General features: G+C 43.1%; 2 protein-coding genes and 6 non-coding genes across 9 annotated transcripts; 2 read left to right on the top strand and 6 right to left on the bottom strand.

Annotated features, from left to right (window-relative positions):
* The first annotated feature begins 676 nt into the window (after positions 1-676).
* rnf215 (ring finger protein 215) lies at positions 677-7,073 on the top strand. Of its 2 annotated transcripts, XM_041042216.1 has the most exons (10): positions 677-1,021; positions 1,285-1,434; positions 1,580-1,651; positions 1,882-1,967; positions 2,471-2,525; positions 2,644-2,748; positions 3,092-3,208; positions 3,448-3,591; positions 5,868-5,970; positions 6,428-7,073. In XM_041042216.1, the coding sequence occupies exons 1-10, from the start codon at positions 800-802 to the stop codon at positions 6,448-6,450; spliced, it is 1,077 nt and encodes a 358-aa protein (XP_040898150.1). In that variant the 5' UTR covers positions 677-799; the 3' UTR covers positions 6,451-7,073. The 2 variants fall into 2 exon arrangements, with proteins under 2 accessions (XP_040898150.1, XP_040898151.1); XM_041042217.1 differs by lacking the exon at positions 2,644-2,748.
* A 660-nt stretch (positions 7,074-7,733) lies between these two features.
* Positions 7,734-15,015, bottom strand: ascc2 (activating signal cointegrator 1 complex subunit 2). The gene is made up of 19 exons (XM_041042215.1): positions 14,912-15,015; positions 14,110-14,216; positions 13,815-13,973; positions 13,377-13,550; positions 13,023-13,152; positions 12,832-12,899; positions 12,615-12,728; positions 12,330-12,442; positions 12,161-12,235; positions 11,947-12,051; positions 11,785-11,853; positions 11,434-11,508; positions 10,871-11,129; positions 10,318-10,514; positions 10,068-10,187; positions 9,723-9,947; positions 9,517-9,604; positions 9,163-9,254; positions 7,734-8,870 (listed from the first exon to the last, which is right to left on the bottom strand). The coding sequence occupies exons 2-19, from the start codon at positions 14,191-14,193 to the stop codon at positions 8,699-8,701; spliced, it is 2,319 nt and encodes a 772-aa protein (XP_040898149.1). The 5' UTR covers positions 14,194-14,216; positions 14,912-15,015; the 3' UTR covers positions 7,734-8,698.
* Positions 15,016-15,665: 650 nt separating this feature from the next.
* Positions 15,666-15,737, bottom strand: trnap-agg. Its single transcript has one exon. It is a non-coding gene; the product is annotated as a tRNA-Pro (tRNA).
* Positions 15,738-15,927: 190 nt separating this feature from the next.
* On the bottom strand, positions 15,928-15,999 carry trnap-agg. The gene has a single exon. It is a non-coding gene; the product is annotated as a tRNA-Pro (tRNA).
* A 287-nt stretch (positions 16,000-16,286) lies between these two features.
* Positions 16,287-16,358, bottom strand: trnap-cgg. The gene has a single exon. It is a non-coding gene; the product is annotated as a tRNA-Pro (tRNA).
* A 287-nt stretch (positions 16,359-16,645) lies between these two features.
* On the bottom strand, positions 16,646-16,717 carry trnap-cgg. The gene has a single exon. It is a non-coding gene; the product is annotated as a tRNA-Pro (tRNA).
* A 287-nt stretch (positions 16,718-17,004) lies between these two features.
* trnap-cgg lies at positions 17,005-17,076 on the bottom strand. The gene has a single exon. It is a non-coding gene; the product is annotated as a tRNA-Pro (tRNA).
* A 305-nt stretch (positions 17,077-17,381) lies between these two features.
* Positions 17,382-17,453, top strand: trnap-ugg. The gene has a single exon. It is a non-coding gene; the product is annotated as a tRNA-Pro (tRNA).
* The last annotated feature ends 127 nt before the right edge of the window (positions 17,454-17,580 follow it).

A 17,580-nucleotide genomic window follows, 5' to 3' on the forward strand; every position in this document is an offset into this window, starting at 1 on the left:
AGTAGAAAGCAGAGATTGTTAACTGATGGCACACAAATCATCAAATTTTAAATATTTGGCAAACTGAGAGAGAATGTGAGAGGATGCAGGACACCTGTCCCAGTTATGGCGGAGGAAATCTGAGAAATCTGCTGTAAAAAAAAGTGATCATAGATTCTTAAGGAGCTTTTCTGTTATAACCAACGATGCTACTCTACGGTGGGTCCGCTTTTTCACTCCTGAGTGACTCAAATTAAGACAATAGACAATCTTTGTTGATCATCAGAAAATCTCGCACAGGCGCACAGACAAGAAAGATCGATTAAAACTGATTTTTTAAATTGATTCAGCGGTTGAGTTATTGTCATTGACAACTATCGCTGCTCTTTAACAGTAATACTTTTACACATTGCGGCCGTATTTCCTCATTACTATGTGGTTCTGAAATTGTCGCAGTGCGCAAGTGCGAAACTGGTACGAGCTGCTTTGACTGAACCACACACGGTCTGTGGACTGAGCTAAATATCGGATGGTGACAGTAAAAAAAAAAAGTTTTAATTATTACTTGTGTCAAGAGAAGTGAAAGACCGGGCTGAAGGGGTGGAGGTTGGGGGTACTGTTGTAGACAAGATAATAATCCCCCCTCGTCTTCCGGTCTGAACCGGAAGTTGCCTTCGCTTGTTTACATTCTTCGAGGGATGTGGGTAACTGGCGAACAACAACGCTGGCAGGTTTTCCAGAAACGATGGCTGACAGTTGATTAGATTTGTATATTTATTACAGTTTTTAGCTGTGTCTGCCTTCTGCTGTCGCTCGGACCATGGCTTCAGCTCGTTACTGGTGCTTTCTCGGTGTAACGTTACCGCTCGTCCTGCTGCGGTGGCCGGGGCTGCTGGTGGCGGCGGAGCAGGTCGCTCTGGTGGAGGTATTCCTGGAGCAGCGGCCCGGGGTCAGCGCTCTGCTCCAGGGGGAGGTGGTGGAGCCCAGCGGGGACAGCAGGACCCCCGGGGAGCGAGAGGACCTGGAGGGAGAGCTGGTCCTGGTGAGCCGGGCAGCAGAGGTTTTTTTATGGTCAGGATTTCACGGTTCCTGTTCTGGTCCTTCAGTAATATGGTGAAGTTTGGTGAAAACCGATAGATTTTGACCACAACCGAGTGATTACAGCTAACGAGTAGTGTCATTCACAGTTATTTAATGTAATGTAATGTTATGTAATGACCTCTTTTTTCCAATTAACCTAAAGTACTAAACAGCATGATCAAACTTTAACCTTATATGAGATAATCAATGGATTTCTGCCCTCAGGTTCAAGATGAGGAGGCGCAGGTGGATGGAGGAGGAGAGGATGACACCAAAGAGCAGGAGCTGTGGATCGGGGTGGTGCCTGTGGAGATGGACGACAGCAAAGCCTCCACTGGGAACCAGGAGTCCTTCGCTGATACGATGGTTAATAAGGTGAGTGTGGTCACTGCATGCTGGGAGTTATACTGTGATGAAAAGCTGCTGTTCATGGTGGCATTTTACTGTCTGCTTCTGCTGTGGTTGGAAAATCTGCACATTTCCCGGAATGGAATGTAATGTTCCCTCATCTCTGTTTAAGATGAAGCGAGCCCTGGTCCTCGGAGCTTCGGCGCTGATCATCCTGGCTCTCAATCAAAACACTGTCAGCGAGGTGAAATTACTTTTTGTGTGTGTGGCAGTTGGTATATTTGCAGCACAGATGCTAAATCATTACAAGAGGATGCAGCTTTTATTGTTTTTTATTTTTATTCATTAGAAAGGATTTAGATTTTTTTCAGCGAGAATCATCACATCTTTTTTTAGAGACATAATTATGAAGTCGAGGCCTGAACATGTCCAGCTCATGTTTATAACCTAAAAATGAGCCTCTCTCCGTTGCAGATGGATCTGTCTCAGGTGCTGTCCAAGCCCATCATTGTGATCCAGACGTCTGAAAATGTCACTAAGCTGATCGGAGCTCTGCTCAGGTACAGAGCACCTCATTATCACAGACGCTTCCAACAACAGCTGTGCTTTCAGATGCACCTTTCCCTCATATCACTGATAAAAAGAACAAAATACTCTTTATTTTATGAATCACAGGGGTTCTCTGCTGCACAACATATGACATATGCTTGAGTTTGCATGCCTCTGACGCTGTTGGCAGAAATCATACCTACATTTAGTGTGACGCCAAAAAAGTTTTTTTCGTATACACTCAGTAAGTCAATTAATCAGTGTGAAAAACAAAAAAACAATACCAACTTCCATTCATATTTTTATTTGGAGGAGTTATTCATACGTTTCCTGTATACCACCACACATCCTGTCACACCTTGCCTGAAAACCCATCATCAAACAAATCATGGAAACTCAGTTTATGCCATAAACTGAGTTTCCATGATTTGTTAATCCTAACCTGGTTATCCAGAGTAAATAGTTTATAGTGTGTATCTACTGTAAATAAAAATGTTTGTTCATCTTTTTACAGGGGCCTTCAGGCGACAGCAAAAATCACGTACAAGACGATCCTGCAGGACAACCTGGTGAGCTCCACCACACTCAGCCCTCAGTGTGTTTTTCAGTTGTTAGCTCCCTCCAGTGGTGAGGGAACAGATGACAGGCTGAGCTGTGCTGAGCGCATGCTGCTGTGTCTTCGGGCAGGGAGCCACGCTCACGCTGTGGTCCAGCTGCGGTCGATCGAGAGGCGGGCGCTACGGAGAGTGGCAGGGGGTCATCTGCACGGGGGAGACCAACTCACAGGTCCAGGTGGGCGGAGCTGAGTAAACGTAACATCAGCCTGGTTGACATGTTTTCGTAAAGCCGCTGTAGGACTAAGGGAACTCCGCATTATTTACACTTCTGTTGGTCTGAGTCTGTTGTCTGTGTAAAACCTGGAAAGAGGAATTAGGCTGGAATGAATGAATGAATGACTCGGGATCTGCATACCAGTGTCTCCGGAGGTTCCGGTCGCGTCTCACAGTCGTCGTTAGTGGATGAAGTTTGCTCGGTTTTCGCAAAGGACTTGTCATGAACTGAGTGAGACTGTGAGAATGTGTTTGAAAGGTCTGCGATAAAGGACCGTTGCTCCTTTCTTTCCTTGTGTCTGTAGAAGTACCTGCAGCAGTTGTGGGACACTGTCCTCCTGGTGGCTCTGATCCTCAGCACCGGAGTCATCGTTCAGGCTCGCTGGCAGTACCAGGACCACCAGCTGAACGACGACTTAGAGGTAAACCGGCTTTACTGCTGATATCATCCCTTCTAAGCAGTGTTACACCTGCAGTTTAGTTTATTTCTTATTGGCCGACATATATGTTGTTGTGCACTTGTGGCTCATATATGCCACCGGACAACGTGACAACATATTTGACCAGATCATATCTTCAGTAAGGAGAAATTCTCCTGTATTAAAAAAAAAAAAAAAAGCTTCAGACATAACGTGATGTTCTTCTGTGTTTTGTTCTTCAGCTCCTTCCTAAACAGGACGTTCTGAAGAGAATGTCCTCTCTGAAGACCAAAACATACCGTCAGCCCAAACCCTGGTGTGACCCGTCCCAGCCGGTGGAGACGGACAACTGTGCCGTGTGTCTGGAGCCGTTCAACAACAACCAGGTCAGCCGACACAGCAAATTCATTGAAAAGAGAAAAGACATAAATTAGAAATCAAAATGGAAATAAGATTACATCCACAAACACATGCACAGCAGCAAACATACTGCAGTTAATGTGCATAACTACCCAGAAACAGGATTGTTCTGCCCTCACCGCCCGTACCCTTACCAGGCTAGACAACCAGATAACGTCGGTACTCCAATAAAGAATGCGAAGCGTAACTTGCTTTTACTCAAGTCACAAACACACACTCTCATTCACGTAAAACTTTAGTACAACAGTAACAACACAAATTTCATATCTGCACAATAACTTAAACAACAGCACACTACGCAAAATATAATGGGGCTAGCAAACAAACTCTTAAATGATATGCAAGTTAGCTCGTTGGTATGGTAGCTGCTAGCATAAAATGCTAGCAACACGAAACAATAAACACACCATTTAGAAAACTACACACACAAAAAATACTTATAGACTGTTGTGTTCCCAGGCTGAAGCGACTTTATGAGCATGTCTCTACGTTACTGACTTGTTGACGGAAGTAACGGAGCGGCAAAGATGTGAGTTAGAATATTAACGGAAAGAGCGCTCACTCTGTCGCTGTTTCCAAAACCAAGAAAAGCACAGAAGGTTACCGCTTAATCAGGGTCGCGGGGGAGCTGGAGCCTACAACCGCTGACTATGGGCAAAAGGCGGGGTACACCCAGAGGCAGACAACCACACACGCACACACTTGCACCTACGGGCAATTTAGAGTAGCCAAGCCAAATAAAGTTACCTAAAAAAAAAAAAAAAAAAAATTTTTTTAGAATAGCCAATAGGTGGGTTTCACGTGACGTCACGACGCAGCGGCGCCAAATTCAAATGGAGGGCAGGAAGTGTTTCAGCCGTTAGCTGACTGACAAACTGAGCATCTACCGTGTGGAAAAATGCCTATGTTTTGTGTAGTTTACCGGTGCTCAAATCGTTCCAATAGAGAAAAAGAAAAAAAGCTATCAAAAGGTATCAAAGGTAGTCACCCACAAAGGTGAGAAATATTTAAAAAAAAAAATCTACAGAACAACGCTGTAAAAGGTGGATCTTAAACCTACGTCTGCGGTCGGGAGGAGCAGTCTGCTAACGCCCGTGTCTGCAGTAACCACTTCGTCAAAGGTATGTTAGCTAGCTAACTTGGTTTTTGTGGCTGTGTTTATATCATCTTCATCGACTTCATTTGGACTTTTTAGGCTGCCCTGGCGTTTTAGGGGACATTGACTCAGTAGTCCAAATGCTATTTCGCTGTCATGTCATACATTAGTATTTCTATGTAACAAATAAACCCCCTTGAATCCCCGTAAGATGCGTTTGTTGACATTATAGCCGCTATTGCTAGCTGCTAGCTATACATAACCAGTATAAGAATAAACACTCACCCTGGCGAAGACCAAACGATAATCGTCTTGGAGCCGTTTGGTACCAAGGTTGTGGACCCACCCGCTCACAAAAAAGTTATATGCCTCCAGGCTTTTGTAGGCTTTCATTTGCTGTTTCGTATAATAAGAGGTCTGAAGTACGAGATAATTGGTGATCAACAGCCTCGATTGTCGGCAAATCTTTAACGTCTGTTGAAAACTCGCTCATCTTCATGAGGTCCGGGTCACGTCCAACATATTGTTTGATTAATTGTGTGTATCTCCGCCTCGACACGGGATCTAAACCTGTACAATACAATACGGACTCTTTGCTAATATTTCCTCCATTGGCTTTGACATGTAACTTACTTCCTGCCTTCCATGTGAAATCGCTCCGCCTACATGCGTCATCATGATCACGTGACTGAAACCCAGCGATTAACCTAACCCGTGCGTGTTTTTTGTGATTGTGGGAGAGAGCCCACGCAGGCACAGGGAGGACATGCTAACTCCGCACAGAAGAGCCCAGCCCGCTTGCTGTGAGGCGACAGTGCTAACCACTGCCGCCCTCACACTTTAACTCGTGGACTTTAAATTTTATTTTTAACCTTTAAAGACAGCACAAGGACAGAATGATAGAGTTCCCATCAAAGAACTCCTTTCGCTGTTCTTAAAAAGGTCCAATTCATGGATTCTCAAATTATTGATGGTGAATTATTCCAGTGAATGGACGTCATGTTTTCATTAAACGTTTCCATGGTCACTGGTGTAGTTTTATAACAGCGGTTATTCCTTGTAGAGATGACTGTTATCATCATTAGTAATATGAGAGTTTGTGATATGAACTGTTGGGAACATCTTGTGTTGTTGTTGTTGTCTCAGTGTCTGCGGGTGTTGCCGTGTCTTCACGAGTACCACAGAGATTGTGTCGACCCCTGGCTGTTACTGCAACACACCTGTCCTCTGTGCAAACGCAGCATCCTCAGTGAGTTCACACCATCTGTCACCTGGTCACATTTAACTGATACAGATATTCAAGTCATTTGCTTAATTAAATGAAGCAATATTAAAATAATCCTCTTCAAGTAAAAGCACTAAAGTATGAGCATCAAAATGATTCAAAATACCCCAAAGTTGTACTTAGGTAAATTTGTTTAGTTACTTTCCACCACAGTTTTCATGCAAATAAATTAATTAAAATCAAAATCAACACTTATTTTTCCAGATTATTTTGTTTACAATTTATATATCAAAGGTAAAAAAAAAGCTGCCTTCTTTTTCATAATAACAAACACTCACTGTCCAATCAGAACCCAGATATTTAGTTTCAACTAGAAAACATGTACCTTTGAGAAGCAGGGACCAGTAAAGTCTTCACAGTTTTGTTTGAAAAAAATAATTTTCTGTTGAAAATGTTTTTTTTCTTTACCTACCCTCCCCAGGCAGCGTCTGCAAAGACAGTTAACGGTTGCCTCACCTCCACCATTGCCGCAGCAGCAGCTCTCGTCCTTGGTGACACTCCAGTAGCCGTTCTTCTTTTTTTTACTGACCTCGCCACTTCCTCCTTCCAGCAATGGATTGTGGGAGCAAATCTAAACTTCTCACAGCAGCTGACCGGCCGTCGGGACAGTGAAGCAGTCAGAGTTTGGCCTCTGACTTTTGGGTGGGTCTCACAGACACACACACAGTGGTAGTATAAACACAATACTATGAAGTACTGTACTGGTACTGTTGTGTATGAACAGTACTTCTTCCTGGGATCATGTTACTGTACAACTGTGGAAATTTGTTTGTATGTGTGATCTACAGCAGTGAAGATGTGACTCGTCAAACGCTGACAACCTGAGCGAGTTTTCATGAGTCAGTGTTTGTGCATGAACATTCAGTACTTTGATTTTAAAACACAGACATACTGGATGAACTTTAGGCCCAAATAATGTCAATAACCAACTTATTAAGTGGACTAACAGGAGTTAAAACGTGAGTGATATCCTCTAGTGTCCAGACTCATAATTTGTAATTAAATGTTAGTTGTAGAGGTTTTGTAGTTGTAGTGCAGAATGAACTGTGCCACAGTTGGTAGCAGATGTGGGAAAAGTGTTTGCACTTGTCCTTAACAGGCCTTATTACTTATAAATGCAGAGTGAAAGAAACCACGAAGCACACAGCTCCTGGATTTTACTTTGAAACTCGACATGTTTACGTTACGGTGGCTAATTTAGCTGCAGCTGCGCTGTTTTAAACACTTAGTGATAGGGAAGTTAAACAGGCAGTCTGGTTAACATTCTCTAGAGTCTGTGGCCTCAGCTTCGTTGGATTCTCAGCCCTCTGATTATTTTTTATCTTTGGGTTTGTGTGAAGAAGTCAGTTCAGAACAGTTCTGCTCTGTTTCTGACAGCAGAAGGTCATCTCACATGTCATGTGACACACATGATGTGTCACAGCTGCACAGTTAACCATAACAAATTCAATTAAAATTGTGTACTGAAACACAACACCTTGAATCTGGCGCAGTGATAACTGCGTTAAGAAATCTGCAGAATATTGTATGTAGATTGTATGTTTACATACAGTAAGCATCTGCAACACAGCACAGGAAAACACCTGTGAAAGGTGTGGGAATGATCCGAGATAAATTATAATAATTTCAGGACTAACTGTGCAGCTGTATTCTGAATCATCTCCAGTGAAGTCTCCAACACTTGATTTTGGCCTGTGAGTGATGAGTCAAAGTCAAAGGATGTCAAAACATAGTATTATTATATTTATTTTATGATTTATGCAATGTCAACTTCCAAAAAGCTATCACATGTGCTTTTTTTTGTTACAAAATGCTCCAATAGATCTGTTCTCTTTGATAGAAAATAGTCTGTGCATGGCAACATGTAGGAACTTTCCCTACAGCTGTTCTGAGAGACACGAGGCCGCTCTGTACAGCACGTGCTTCCAAACGCAAACACCACAGCATCAGAATGAGATGGTCTCTGGACTTTTTTTTTTTTTTGTTTGTTGTTGTTGTTTTGGTTTTGTGAAGGCTGGACAACAGTGGTGTGAACTGAGTGGATGACATCAAATGCATGCACTTTAACGTTACATGCAAACAGCTTTCACACAAGCTGCTCGTACAGAGCGAGCAGTAAGAGCAACACAGTAATTGTTCTTCCAGCTACAGAAGGAACTGCAATCTCTCTAAAACCCTGGAAATCTCATCCTTTGTATTCCTATGTTGTCTACTTGATGATGTCAAAGAAACTTCAACCACTCTGGATCTTAATAATAAACTGATTTGTTACTTGGCAAAAACAGAGGTCTTATTCTTTGTCCTCAGTCTCTGGTTCACACTCAGAACTTTGGTTTTTAACCAGCTATAAAAACAGAATCATTACGGCCAAAGAACTGACCTGACTTCCTTTAGGCTCAAAGACTAAAAGCTGATGTTCAGAGTCTCAAACGTTTCAATGTGCTGCTCGACAACTTCTGATAACAAAAGTGCCAAAGAAAGTCTAAACTAATTCAACTGAAAACCTTCGACAACCTTCCCTTCTCCAGCAAAGACAGTGACTTCAGGGGTGGAGCGTGATGAAAACTCACAACCACGAACCCAGAACAACACCAGAACCTGATTCTTCTTCCCTCTCACTCATTCACGCACTTCCTCCACCTTCCTCCCATCGGTCCAGTCGGTGGGTTCCAGCAGCAGGCCGTCACACAGGTCAGGAGGGGATCATGCCTTTGTTCCTCTTGCGGTCGGCCATGGTGCGCCGGTTGTGGTTGGATACGCGGCTCTTGTTGGCCTCCTTCCTGCGTCGGTCCAGGAATGTCTCCAGGGTTTGTCCTTGACCTTTGGGCTGGCCGACAACGTTACTGGGGCGCTCCGGTCGGAAGCTGAAAGGAAGAAGGGAAGTCAACAGAGGTATGGATGGGGTATAACTGTATTTCCATTTAAATTTAAAGGAAAATTTCCACTAATTTTTTTTAAATGTCACAATTTTTTCTTAATTTTGGAAAGAGGAACACTTTCTAACTGTAGGCCCTCAATTTAGAGATGGAAAAAACAACATAAACCAAAGTAGGCAAGTAAAATGTATATTTGTGTATATGTTAATGTAAATTTTTAGGAGAAAATGCTTGAATGGGACAGCTAAAGGAAGACAGACGCTAAAGAGGGAGTCTTTACCCTTTCCTTTGCTGCATGGCAGCTCTTCTAGCTTCAGCTCTCTCCCTTAGTACAGCCGGGTCCTGCACAAACTGGTCCCTGTTTACATTGTTCTGAAATCAAATGGATTCACATGTAAACACACAGGAAAGCAAATAACAAAACAAACAAACCATGTCTTTGTAGGATTTCATTCCAAGAAACAACATAAATATTTGGGAATACAAAGCTATCTGATACTCATCAGGTAATGTTTGAAAAACAATTTATTCTACACTGAAAAATAATTTGGTAAATGTGCTAAACCTTTACATGTGTGATAACTTCAGTGAAACCATTTTATAATGATCTGCTGTTTTGAAATGATTTCAGTACCTGTACGGTCTCTTCCTCCTCTTCGTCTTCCTCCTCCTCCTCCTCCGGTTTGTTTCCTTTTCTCAGTACCTGTGGGACCGTGAAAGGCCTGCGGGAAAACAGGGACATGTTCTAAATTTAGAATGCATTCTGTCAAAATGAAAGATGCTTATTAAATTCTTCTACGCTGCATCATGACTAAAGATACAGATACAGCTGTGATTCACCTTCTGTTCAGTAAACTGTCTCCATCCAGGTCATTAGCTCCCACTTGGTTCATGTCGTAGGTGTCGTCGTACTCGTCGTCGTAGTCGTCCAGGCCGTAGGTGGCTGCAGTCTCCCCAGGCTCAATAACGACCTCGTCCACCACCGTCTCGTAGGCCTGGTAACGAGCTCTCTGCTCCGCTATGTGCTGCTTGTCGTTCAGCATCTCTCGAGCGCTCTCACCTTTCCTGCAGGAATCAGAAAACATGAAGACATTACATTTGACTTGGGACAGTCTCACCTGTTCCTCACATCCTTTCCTTTCATGCAAGTTTTTAATTTTTGAGCATATTCTGTGTGCTTTTTACCTCCTGCCCTTCCAGATGCGGGACATATCCACCTGGTCCCTGCGGAAGACGTCAAACTCGTCGTCATCAAACACATTGGACCTGCTGTCCAGAACACAGGGAAGCTCCTCCTTCACTGGCCTGGGGAGATAAAAGACGTGGACGGTCAAACACGACTGTATAACCACATATTTACCTTTTCATCCATCATAACATCTGATAATATCTACTCCCATTACCCCCACATGATCTGCACCACAGAAAGTGTCACCTTGGCATGGCTCGGTCCAGTTTGTCCAGGCTGGGGGCTAACCGGTCCTCCAGGATGTTGTTGATAACCAGCTCAGAGTTGTAGTCGTACTCCTCCAGACAGGCCAGCAGGAAGCCTTCGCCCAAATCAGGCAGCAGGTCCCTGATACAGGACAGCAGAGACTCCAGCTCCGCGCCGCTCACCGGGCACACTGCACCCTGAAAACACACAACACTGAATATTTGTTTTGGCTAATTTTAAAATATTTTTTTTGGTTTAAGTTCTTTAAACATGAGGATTTTATGTTTTTCTCTGAGATACATGACAGTAAACTGAATATGTTTGGTTTCTGAACTGAAGATGCCACCTTAGGCTGTGGGAAATTATAATGGGGCATTTTTCAATATTTTCTGATGTTTTACAGATGAAACAATCAATAATTAAAATAACTGAGTTTCAGCCCTACATTTTAACATATCTGGTTAAAAAAACAAATTCCTTCAGCTTGTACCCAGTGATGATGAATAAAGGACACTGAGCTGCCATAAGCATAAAATAAATGAGCTGAACTCACATTGTTTCCTTTTCGGGGAACATCTAACATGGCCTCTGCTCCCCTCAGACTCTCTCCTCCTCCTGGTTCTTGGACCTCCTGAGGTTTAAAGCTGGCTGAAGAGGCGGCGGCAGCAGCAGCAGCCCCGCCCACTGCTCCCTGATTGGCTAAGAACAGCGAGGAGGCTTTAGGTTGAATCTGGCTCTGTGGCTTCCGTCGCCCCAAACTGTCCCAGGCCCCCTCCACCCCCTGGAGCAGGTAGGACGTCCTGGTCTCATCGCTGAAGGAAACCAGCAGTTAAGGAGGAAACCAGGTGACACTACCTATACTACAGGGATTATTGTTTGCCACAGATACTCAAGCCTCTAATTCTTTCCGCTATTTTTCTATACAATGACTCAGCTGATATTGGCGGCACATCTTTCTCTAATACTTAAATATCATATTCACATTTGTAAATGTTCTTTTTTTTGTGTGTGTGTTTATAGAGAATGGAGCAAATGAAGGTGTCACTGCTTGCTGACTGTTACCAGCCATAAAACTCTGTTTGTACAGAGTTATTGCTGTACAGCAGATAAGGATACATGACAGGGAGGGCCTGCTGCAGGAGGCTGATGTCGTCTGCGATGGGGAACTGCTCATCGTAGTCTGACAAGAACCTGAAAGGACAACACCAGCCGGACGAAAGTCAAATTTAAGCTGTGAGCCACGTAGCCCCACTTTCTCAGACAGTTTATTAAGACTGTGGAACTCGTGACCAATGCTAAGAGTAAAACATTCTTAAAATCTTAATAATAGTTTTAACTTTTGAGCTTCTACGTTGGCATCGTGTGTTCCAGTACAGCCAATTCCAAATATACAGACAAACATCCAGTGGGTACAATGGGGAAGCCCTGCTCACTTCGGATATCACAGATCTTAGCTGTGGGTCTTACCTTTTTTCAGGTAAAAAAGATGTGAAATGTTGTAAGAGTTCCTCTGCATATGTTTGCATGTTTTCTGTCCTGCAAGGCAACAAACATTACAAGAATTAACGTGTGTATTAATGTGTAATTCCAGTCCTGCTCAGGTGCATGCTGGGAGTTTGGACGCCTCACCCCTCAAGGATCGGTTGTAGGCAGGTGTGGTGCAGCAGCAGGTGAGCCATCTCCACCATCTTGCGACAGGAGTGGGACAACCTCTTCCACAAGTCCTCTTGAAGACTACAGGACGGTTTGAGAATTTATTTACTATCATCAGCCAATGAGTCTTCTGGATTAGCATTTACATTTCTCTTTTTTTCTGTACTAAATCCCTGGAGGACATGCTCACCCTTTATCATCAAAGTTTCTCTTCCTCACTGCCTTCTCAAGGTCAGGCACAGTGGTCTCATAAAATGAGGTCAGTCTGCCAGGAAGATAAAAACAAAATGACCATGAAAAGGTTTAACGCAGGTAAGGCTGACCACCACATCTGAGAGCTACGTTCTCCTTCTGTGTACCTGCTGAGGAAGCCGTGGGAGTGGAAGGTGGAGCAGGCTGAAGGGAAGATGTCCAGGAAGGCATGGATGGTGGTAGTCGAGTCACACAAGTACAAAATTACATCTGCAAGTTCCTAAGACAGAAAAGAAAACAAAAACACATGTATAATCAATGGCAGGACACGAAGCTGCAGTGGAAGTCAACACCAGCTGCATTTACAAACCCAGAGGAATCTTTAGTCTTTATCAGATTTACTGTTTATATTCAAGAATCTATAGTTACACAGCTGTGTGTGTCTGTCTGACCTGCTGGCTCATGGTCATGGCAGTGGGCTGTTTGTGTGCGTTCAGCTTCATCGGCTCCATGGCGGTGGCTCCTTCACACTGAAGACCACACTTATCAAGTATTGAGTCAAACACCTGCAGTTGTCGGAGAATAATAAGAAATAGATTGAGAGGAAGAATCTCACAGAAAGACATTTACATTATACATTATTTTTGAGTCTGTGGTGTTTGATTCTACCTGTAACACAGTGGGCACTGTCTCATCCAGGTCACCGTAGTAAGATGGCTGCTGGGTAAAGATGTTGTCTACGAGAGTTAAAAAGAGAAACAAACACAGAATATCTTATTATATCTTAATTTGATGAATACATTTCTTTTCAGTACACTGAGTAGAATGAGATTTAGAGAGATCCTTCAAAAACAGCTCACCTATCATCTTATGCAGCAGCTGGCTGTTGCCCTTTCCAAAGAGCACACACAGATCCAAAATTTTGGGAATGTCAAACAGGAAGTTATCATAGATAATTTCTCCAAACACAGCTGGGGTGAGGAAGTTTTCCTGAGTGATGAACAGCACACAAAAACACACACAAGGCAGCAGTTTGTACTTTATATCAAAGCTTCATACAGTACAATGACTGAAAAATGTGAAAGGAAGAACTGAAAAATTCAAAGCAACTACAGTGTCACCTCACTTGACCAATACTGCTATAATTAAAAAAGTTATAAGAAAAACGGTAGATATTTCCTCTTTTCGAGTTCACATTTGGGTGCTGCTCCTACCTTGGACTCTTTATGTGTAGCCATCCTCAGGAAAGTCAAGAAGACCGCCCTGTGGATGGAGCGCTGCGTCTCAGCCACCGCCGGGGAGGACGGCAGGGCAGTGAGGTCGAGGCTCCGAGGAGCGTGACGCAGGTACGAGTCGAGGCACCTCTGAAGGGACTCATCAAACACCACCTGGTGGGAAAGAAGCGAGAGGAATTTTATAAGAAGAAGAGAGAAAAAATATCTGTTTTATTTGTTAAATATTTGTTTTTTTCTGTTATCTGCTCTTCGTTGATTTCATTGATGTTATATTGTGTTTTTTTATCCACCCACACCATTTCCTGCAGGCTCCTGGACACTGAATCTACACTGGATTTCCCATTTGAAAGTTGTGCCTGAATACGCAGGAAACAACACGAGGCCCAGCGAGATGCTCACATGTTAACAGTCCCTCACCTGGCACCAGAACTTGTCGTGGGGCAGTGAAAGCAGCCACTCCAGGTCCTCTGTGATAAATCTGGCATATTCCAAAAACTCCTCCACCTCAGCGGGAGAGCCGTCGTCTGGCGGGGGTTTGTAAGGCACAAAACAGCGATCCTCCTTCCTGTCTGGGTGCTGATGCGGAAACAGAAACCAAAGGGTTTGATTCTAATGAGCTGGTCTTTGTGAGACGTTGCTCCTGGAGCACCACAGACTGTTGCTAGGAGCGTATTGAAATATTTGCATAGCAGCATCAGGAGAGCTGACTCACCAGTGCAGGCAGTGTGCGCTCTTTTCCCAGAGGGCCAGGCTCAGTCACCTGCTGCTCATCCAGTGGCACTCGGGCACAGGCCATGGCTTCACCTTCTCTAGTTTTTTTCTACCAAATCATACCAACACAGCAAAATTCAAAATCCAGTTTGCTTCTGTATATTCAGTCACTTCAGTGATTATTCTTCACACTGAGGAAACTAAAACCATGAAATTTTGGGAAACTTTAGCTTGACAATTAACTTAAATGAGTGTCCAAACTGTCTTCTGTGTCAAAAACGGACATGCTGCAGGACAATCCACTGTCACACCAGTTTCAGTGTATAAGTTCACAGGTTTATAACGTCACCTGACGGCCCTAAAAAAAAATCACGTTAGCAGCTTGCAAGAAATGCAACTAACGATTCCCTTCAAGATTAATCGCTCAGAGGAGACATTATACTTTTTATAAACATTAAACAGCTATAAAGCAACTGCCTGCTTTACTGACTAAACAGCTGTAGCCAACGTTTGAAAAACTTAAGCTACAAACAGCCAAGCCACCCTGGTTAGTTAGCTGGTTGAGTTAGCATCCGGAAAAGTTAAAGACAACAGCTTTTTCAGTTCGCTAAGACCGATGACATGTCGCTAATATGCTTATTTAAAACCTGCGTTTTCCGCTGAGGTAACCTGTTCAGCGCGCTGATGAATGGAGCTAACGTTCGCGTAACGCGGCTAACTTAACCCGCCGGTGACTTTATAACCGTCTTCCTGTGAATCTTATGAAATAATTATACAAGGAATAAGTTAACAAATGTGCTCACCTCTGAACGTGACTGCCCGTGAGTCTTTCAAGCCATCTCATCAAAGTCGACACAGCTTCGCACAGTTTCAGTTTCCAAACGCTTTTCTTTCTAATCACCTGTGTTGTCGACGAAGGAAGTGACGTATGTGCAATAAAATTACAGCGGATTGTCTTTACCGCCCCCACGCGGGCACCAACGAGCAGAGCAGCATCGGTGTGTTCCCTGTGTAAACATGCACCTTTTTCCAGGTGTATCTTTACATAAAAGTCACATGGCACAAAAAAATAGACAGAAATATATGAATTAACAGGGTGAAACTTAATTCAAAGCCCATGATTCAGAAATAAAAATGAGAGAGAGAAATTACTCAAGTAAACTACAAGTTCTTCAAAATTATACTTAAGTAGAGTATTGAGAAACGTCTCTCCATTTTAAACTAAACATTTTACACTAAAAACCTAAAAATGCTAAACCAACACAATGACATTAAATGATGATAATTAATACGTGGTTTTCTTGGAAAATTATGTTTATTTTAAAAAAAAAAGGAGCCTGATTCACATGAATTACAGTAATTCCATTATTCTTTAAAATGATGCATTACAAGAACACTGTCAGTTATCACAACCTGCAAAAAGCAAATCATTGGTTTGATGCTGAAAATGAAACAACTCTGTTGAATGGAGTAAAGATGTTTTTTGTTTGTGTGCTCCTGAATTTATTATCTGATTTATTTGAAGACTGATCTGTTGTGAACCATAATCTAAGCAATGGGCTCGTCCGGGATTTGAACCCGGGACCTCTCGCACCCTAAGCGAGAATCATACCCCTAGACCAACGAGCCACTCTGGTGTGTGGGTCTCAACCAAGGCCAGAGTGGACGGGTCTGCACCGCTCTCAACATAAACACTACATCATACACAGCAGATATTTGTTTTACAAAAAAAACACAGTAGGTCCATATTAACACCAACATCATCTTAGTAGACTGATCTATTGTGAACCATGAGCATCTTTCCTTTAATCCAAATAACGGGCTCGTCCGGGATTTGAACCCGGGACCTCTCGCACCCTAAGCGAGAATCATACCCCTAGACCAACGAGCCACTCTGATGGATAGGTCTGGCCTTGGTTGAGAGAGGTCATGGGTCCAAATCCCAAGTCCACTGTTCATAATGATACGGGACTGGTCATTCGAAAAACTCACCTGAATCAAAAGTGACGTAGTGAGATTAAAAAAAAACATCTGTTAATGTGTTGATAATTTTTTCAAATCTGTATAAAGAAAATCGCCAGGTGCCAAAAAAGCACCTGGCGATTTACAGCATTAATTCAGTCAAGACAGAAGAGCTCCTCCATACTTCATGGACGAGCACGCGTTGTTCTACATAACGGGCTCGTCCGGGATTTGAACCCGGGACCTCTCGCACCCGAAGCGAGAATCATACCCCTAGACCAACGAGCCACTCTGATGGACAGGTCTGGCCTTGGTTGAGAGAGGTCATGGGTCCAAATCCCAAGTCCACTGTTCATAATGATACGGGACTGGTCATTCGAAAAACTCACCTGAATCAAAAGTAACGTAGTGAGATTAAAAAAAAACATCTGTTAATGTGTTGATAATTTTTTCAAATCTGTATAAAGAAAATCGCCAGGTGCCAAAAAAGCACCTGGCGATTTACAGCATTAATTCAGTCAAGACAGAAGAGCTCCTCCATACTTCATGGACGAGCACGCGTTGTTCTACATAACGGGCTCGTCCGGGATTTGAACCCGGGACCTCTCGCACCCGAAGCGAGAATCATACCCCTAGACCAACGAGCCACTCTGATGGACAGGTCTGGCCTTGGTTGAGAGAGGTCATGGGTCCAAATCCCAAGTCCACTGTTCATAATGATACGGGACTGGTCATTCGAAAAACTCACCTGAATCAAAAGTAACGTAGTGAGATTAAAAAAAAACATCTGTTAATGTGTTGATAATTTTTTCAAATCTGTATAAAGAAAATCGCCAGGTGCCAAAAAAGCACCTGGCGATTTACAGCATTAATTCAGTCAAGACAGAAGAGCTCCTCCATACTTCATGGACGAGCACGCGTTGTTCTACATAACGGGATCGTCCGGGATTTGAACCCGGGACCTCTCGCACCCGAAGCGAGAATCATACCCCTAGACCAACGAGCCACCTGTAGAAGTGAGTTGTATGAAAGTTTTTCAGACCTCTGACAGGTTTTGACAGGTATTGTTTACCTGTATTTTTTGGCCTTTACACAACCTGACCTGTGGACAAATTCATTTAGTGTTTAGAAAGAGACTGACAGGCTCATATTTCCCAATACAGACTACTGAAATAAATAATACATCTGTTTCAGTGGAACAGAACCAAAGAGCTCTTTATGCATGTCTAGTTAAAGACATGTAAAGGTATAAATCTGCATTGACTGCTGTGATGTTTCTTGAAAAAAAAAAAAACAACAACAACTATGTGTGGCTCGTTGGTCTAGGGGTATGATTCTCGCTTTGGGTGCGAGAGGTCCCGGGTTCAAATCCCGGACGAGCCCATCCTTTAGAACAAAACGAGAATGGTCAGCTATTGTCAAAGCTGTGAGATGAGCATTATGATCATGTTTCTTTGAAACAAAAGAAGATACACTGCAGTTTCTTAAAAAAAAAAAAACTAAAATATAT

The sequence above is a fragment of the Toxotes jaculatrix genome, chromosome 7, assembly GCF_017976425.1.
Source record: "Toxotes jaculatrix isolate fToxJac2 chromosome 7, fToxJac2.pri, whole genome shotgun sequence".
NCBI classification, from domain to species: domain Eukaryota; kingdom Metazoa; phylum Chordata; class Actinopteri; family Toxotidae; genus Toxotes; species Toxotes jaculatrix.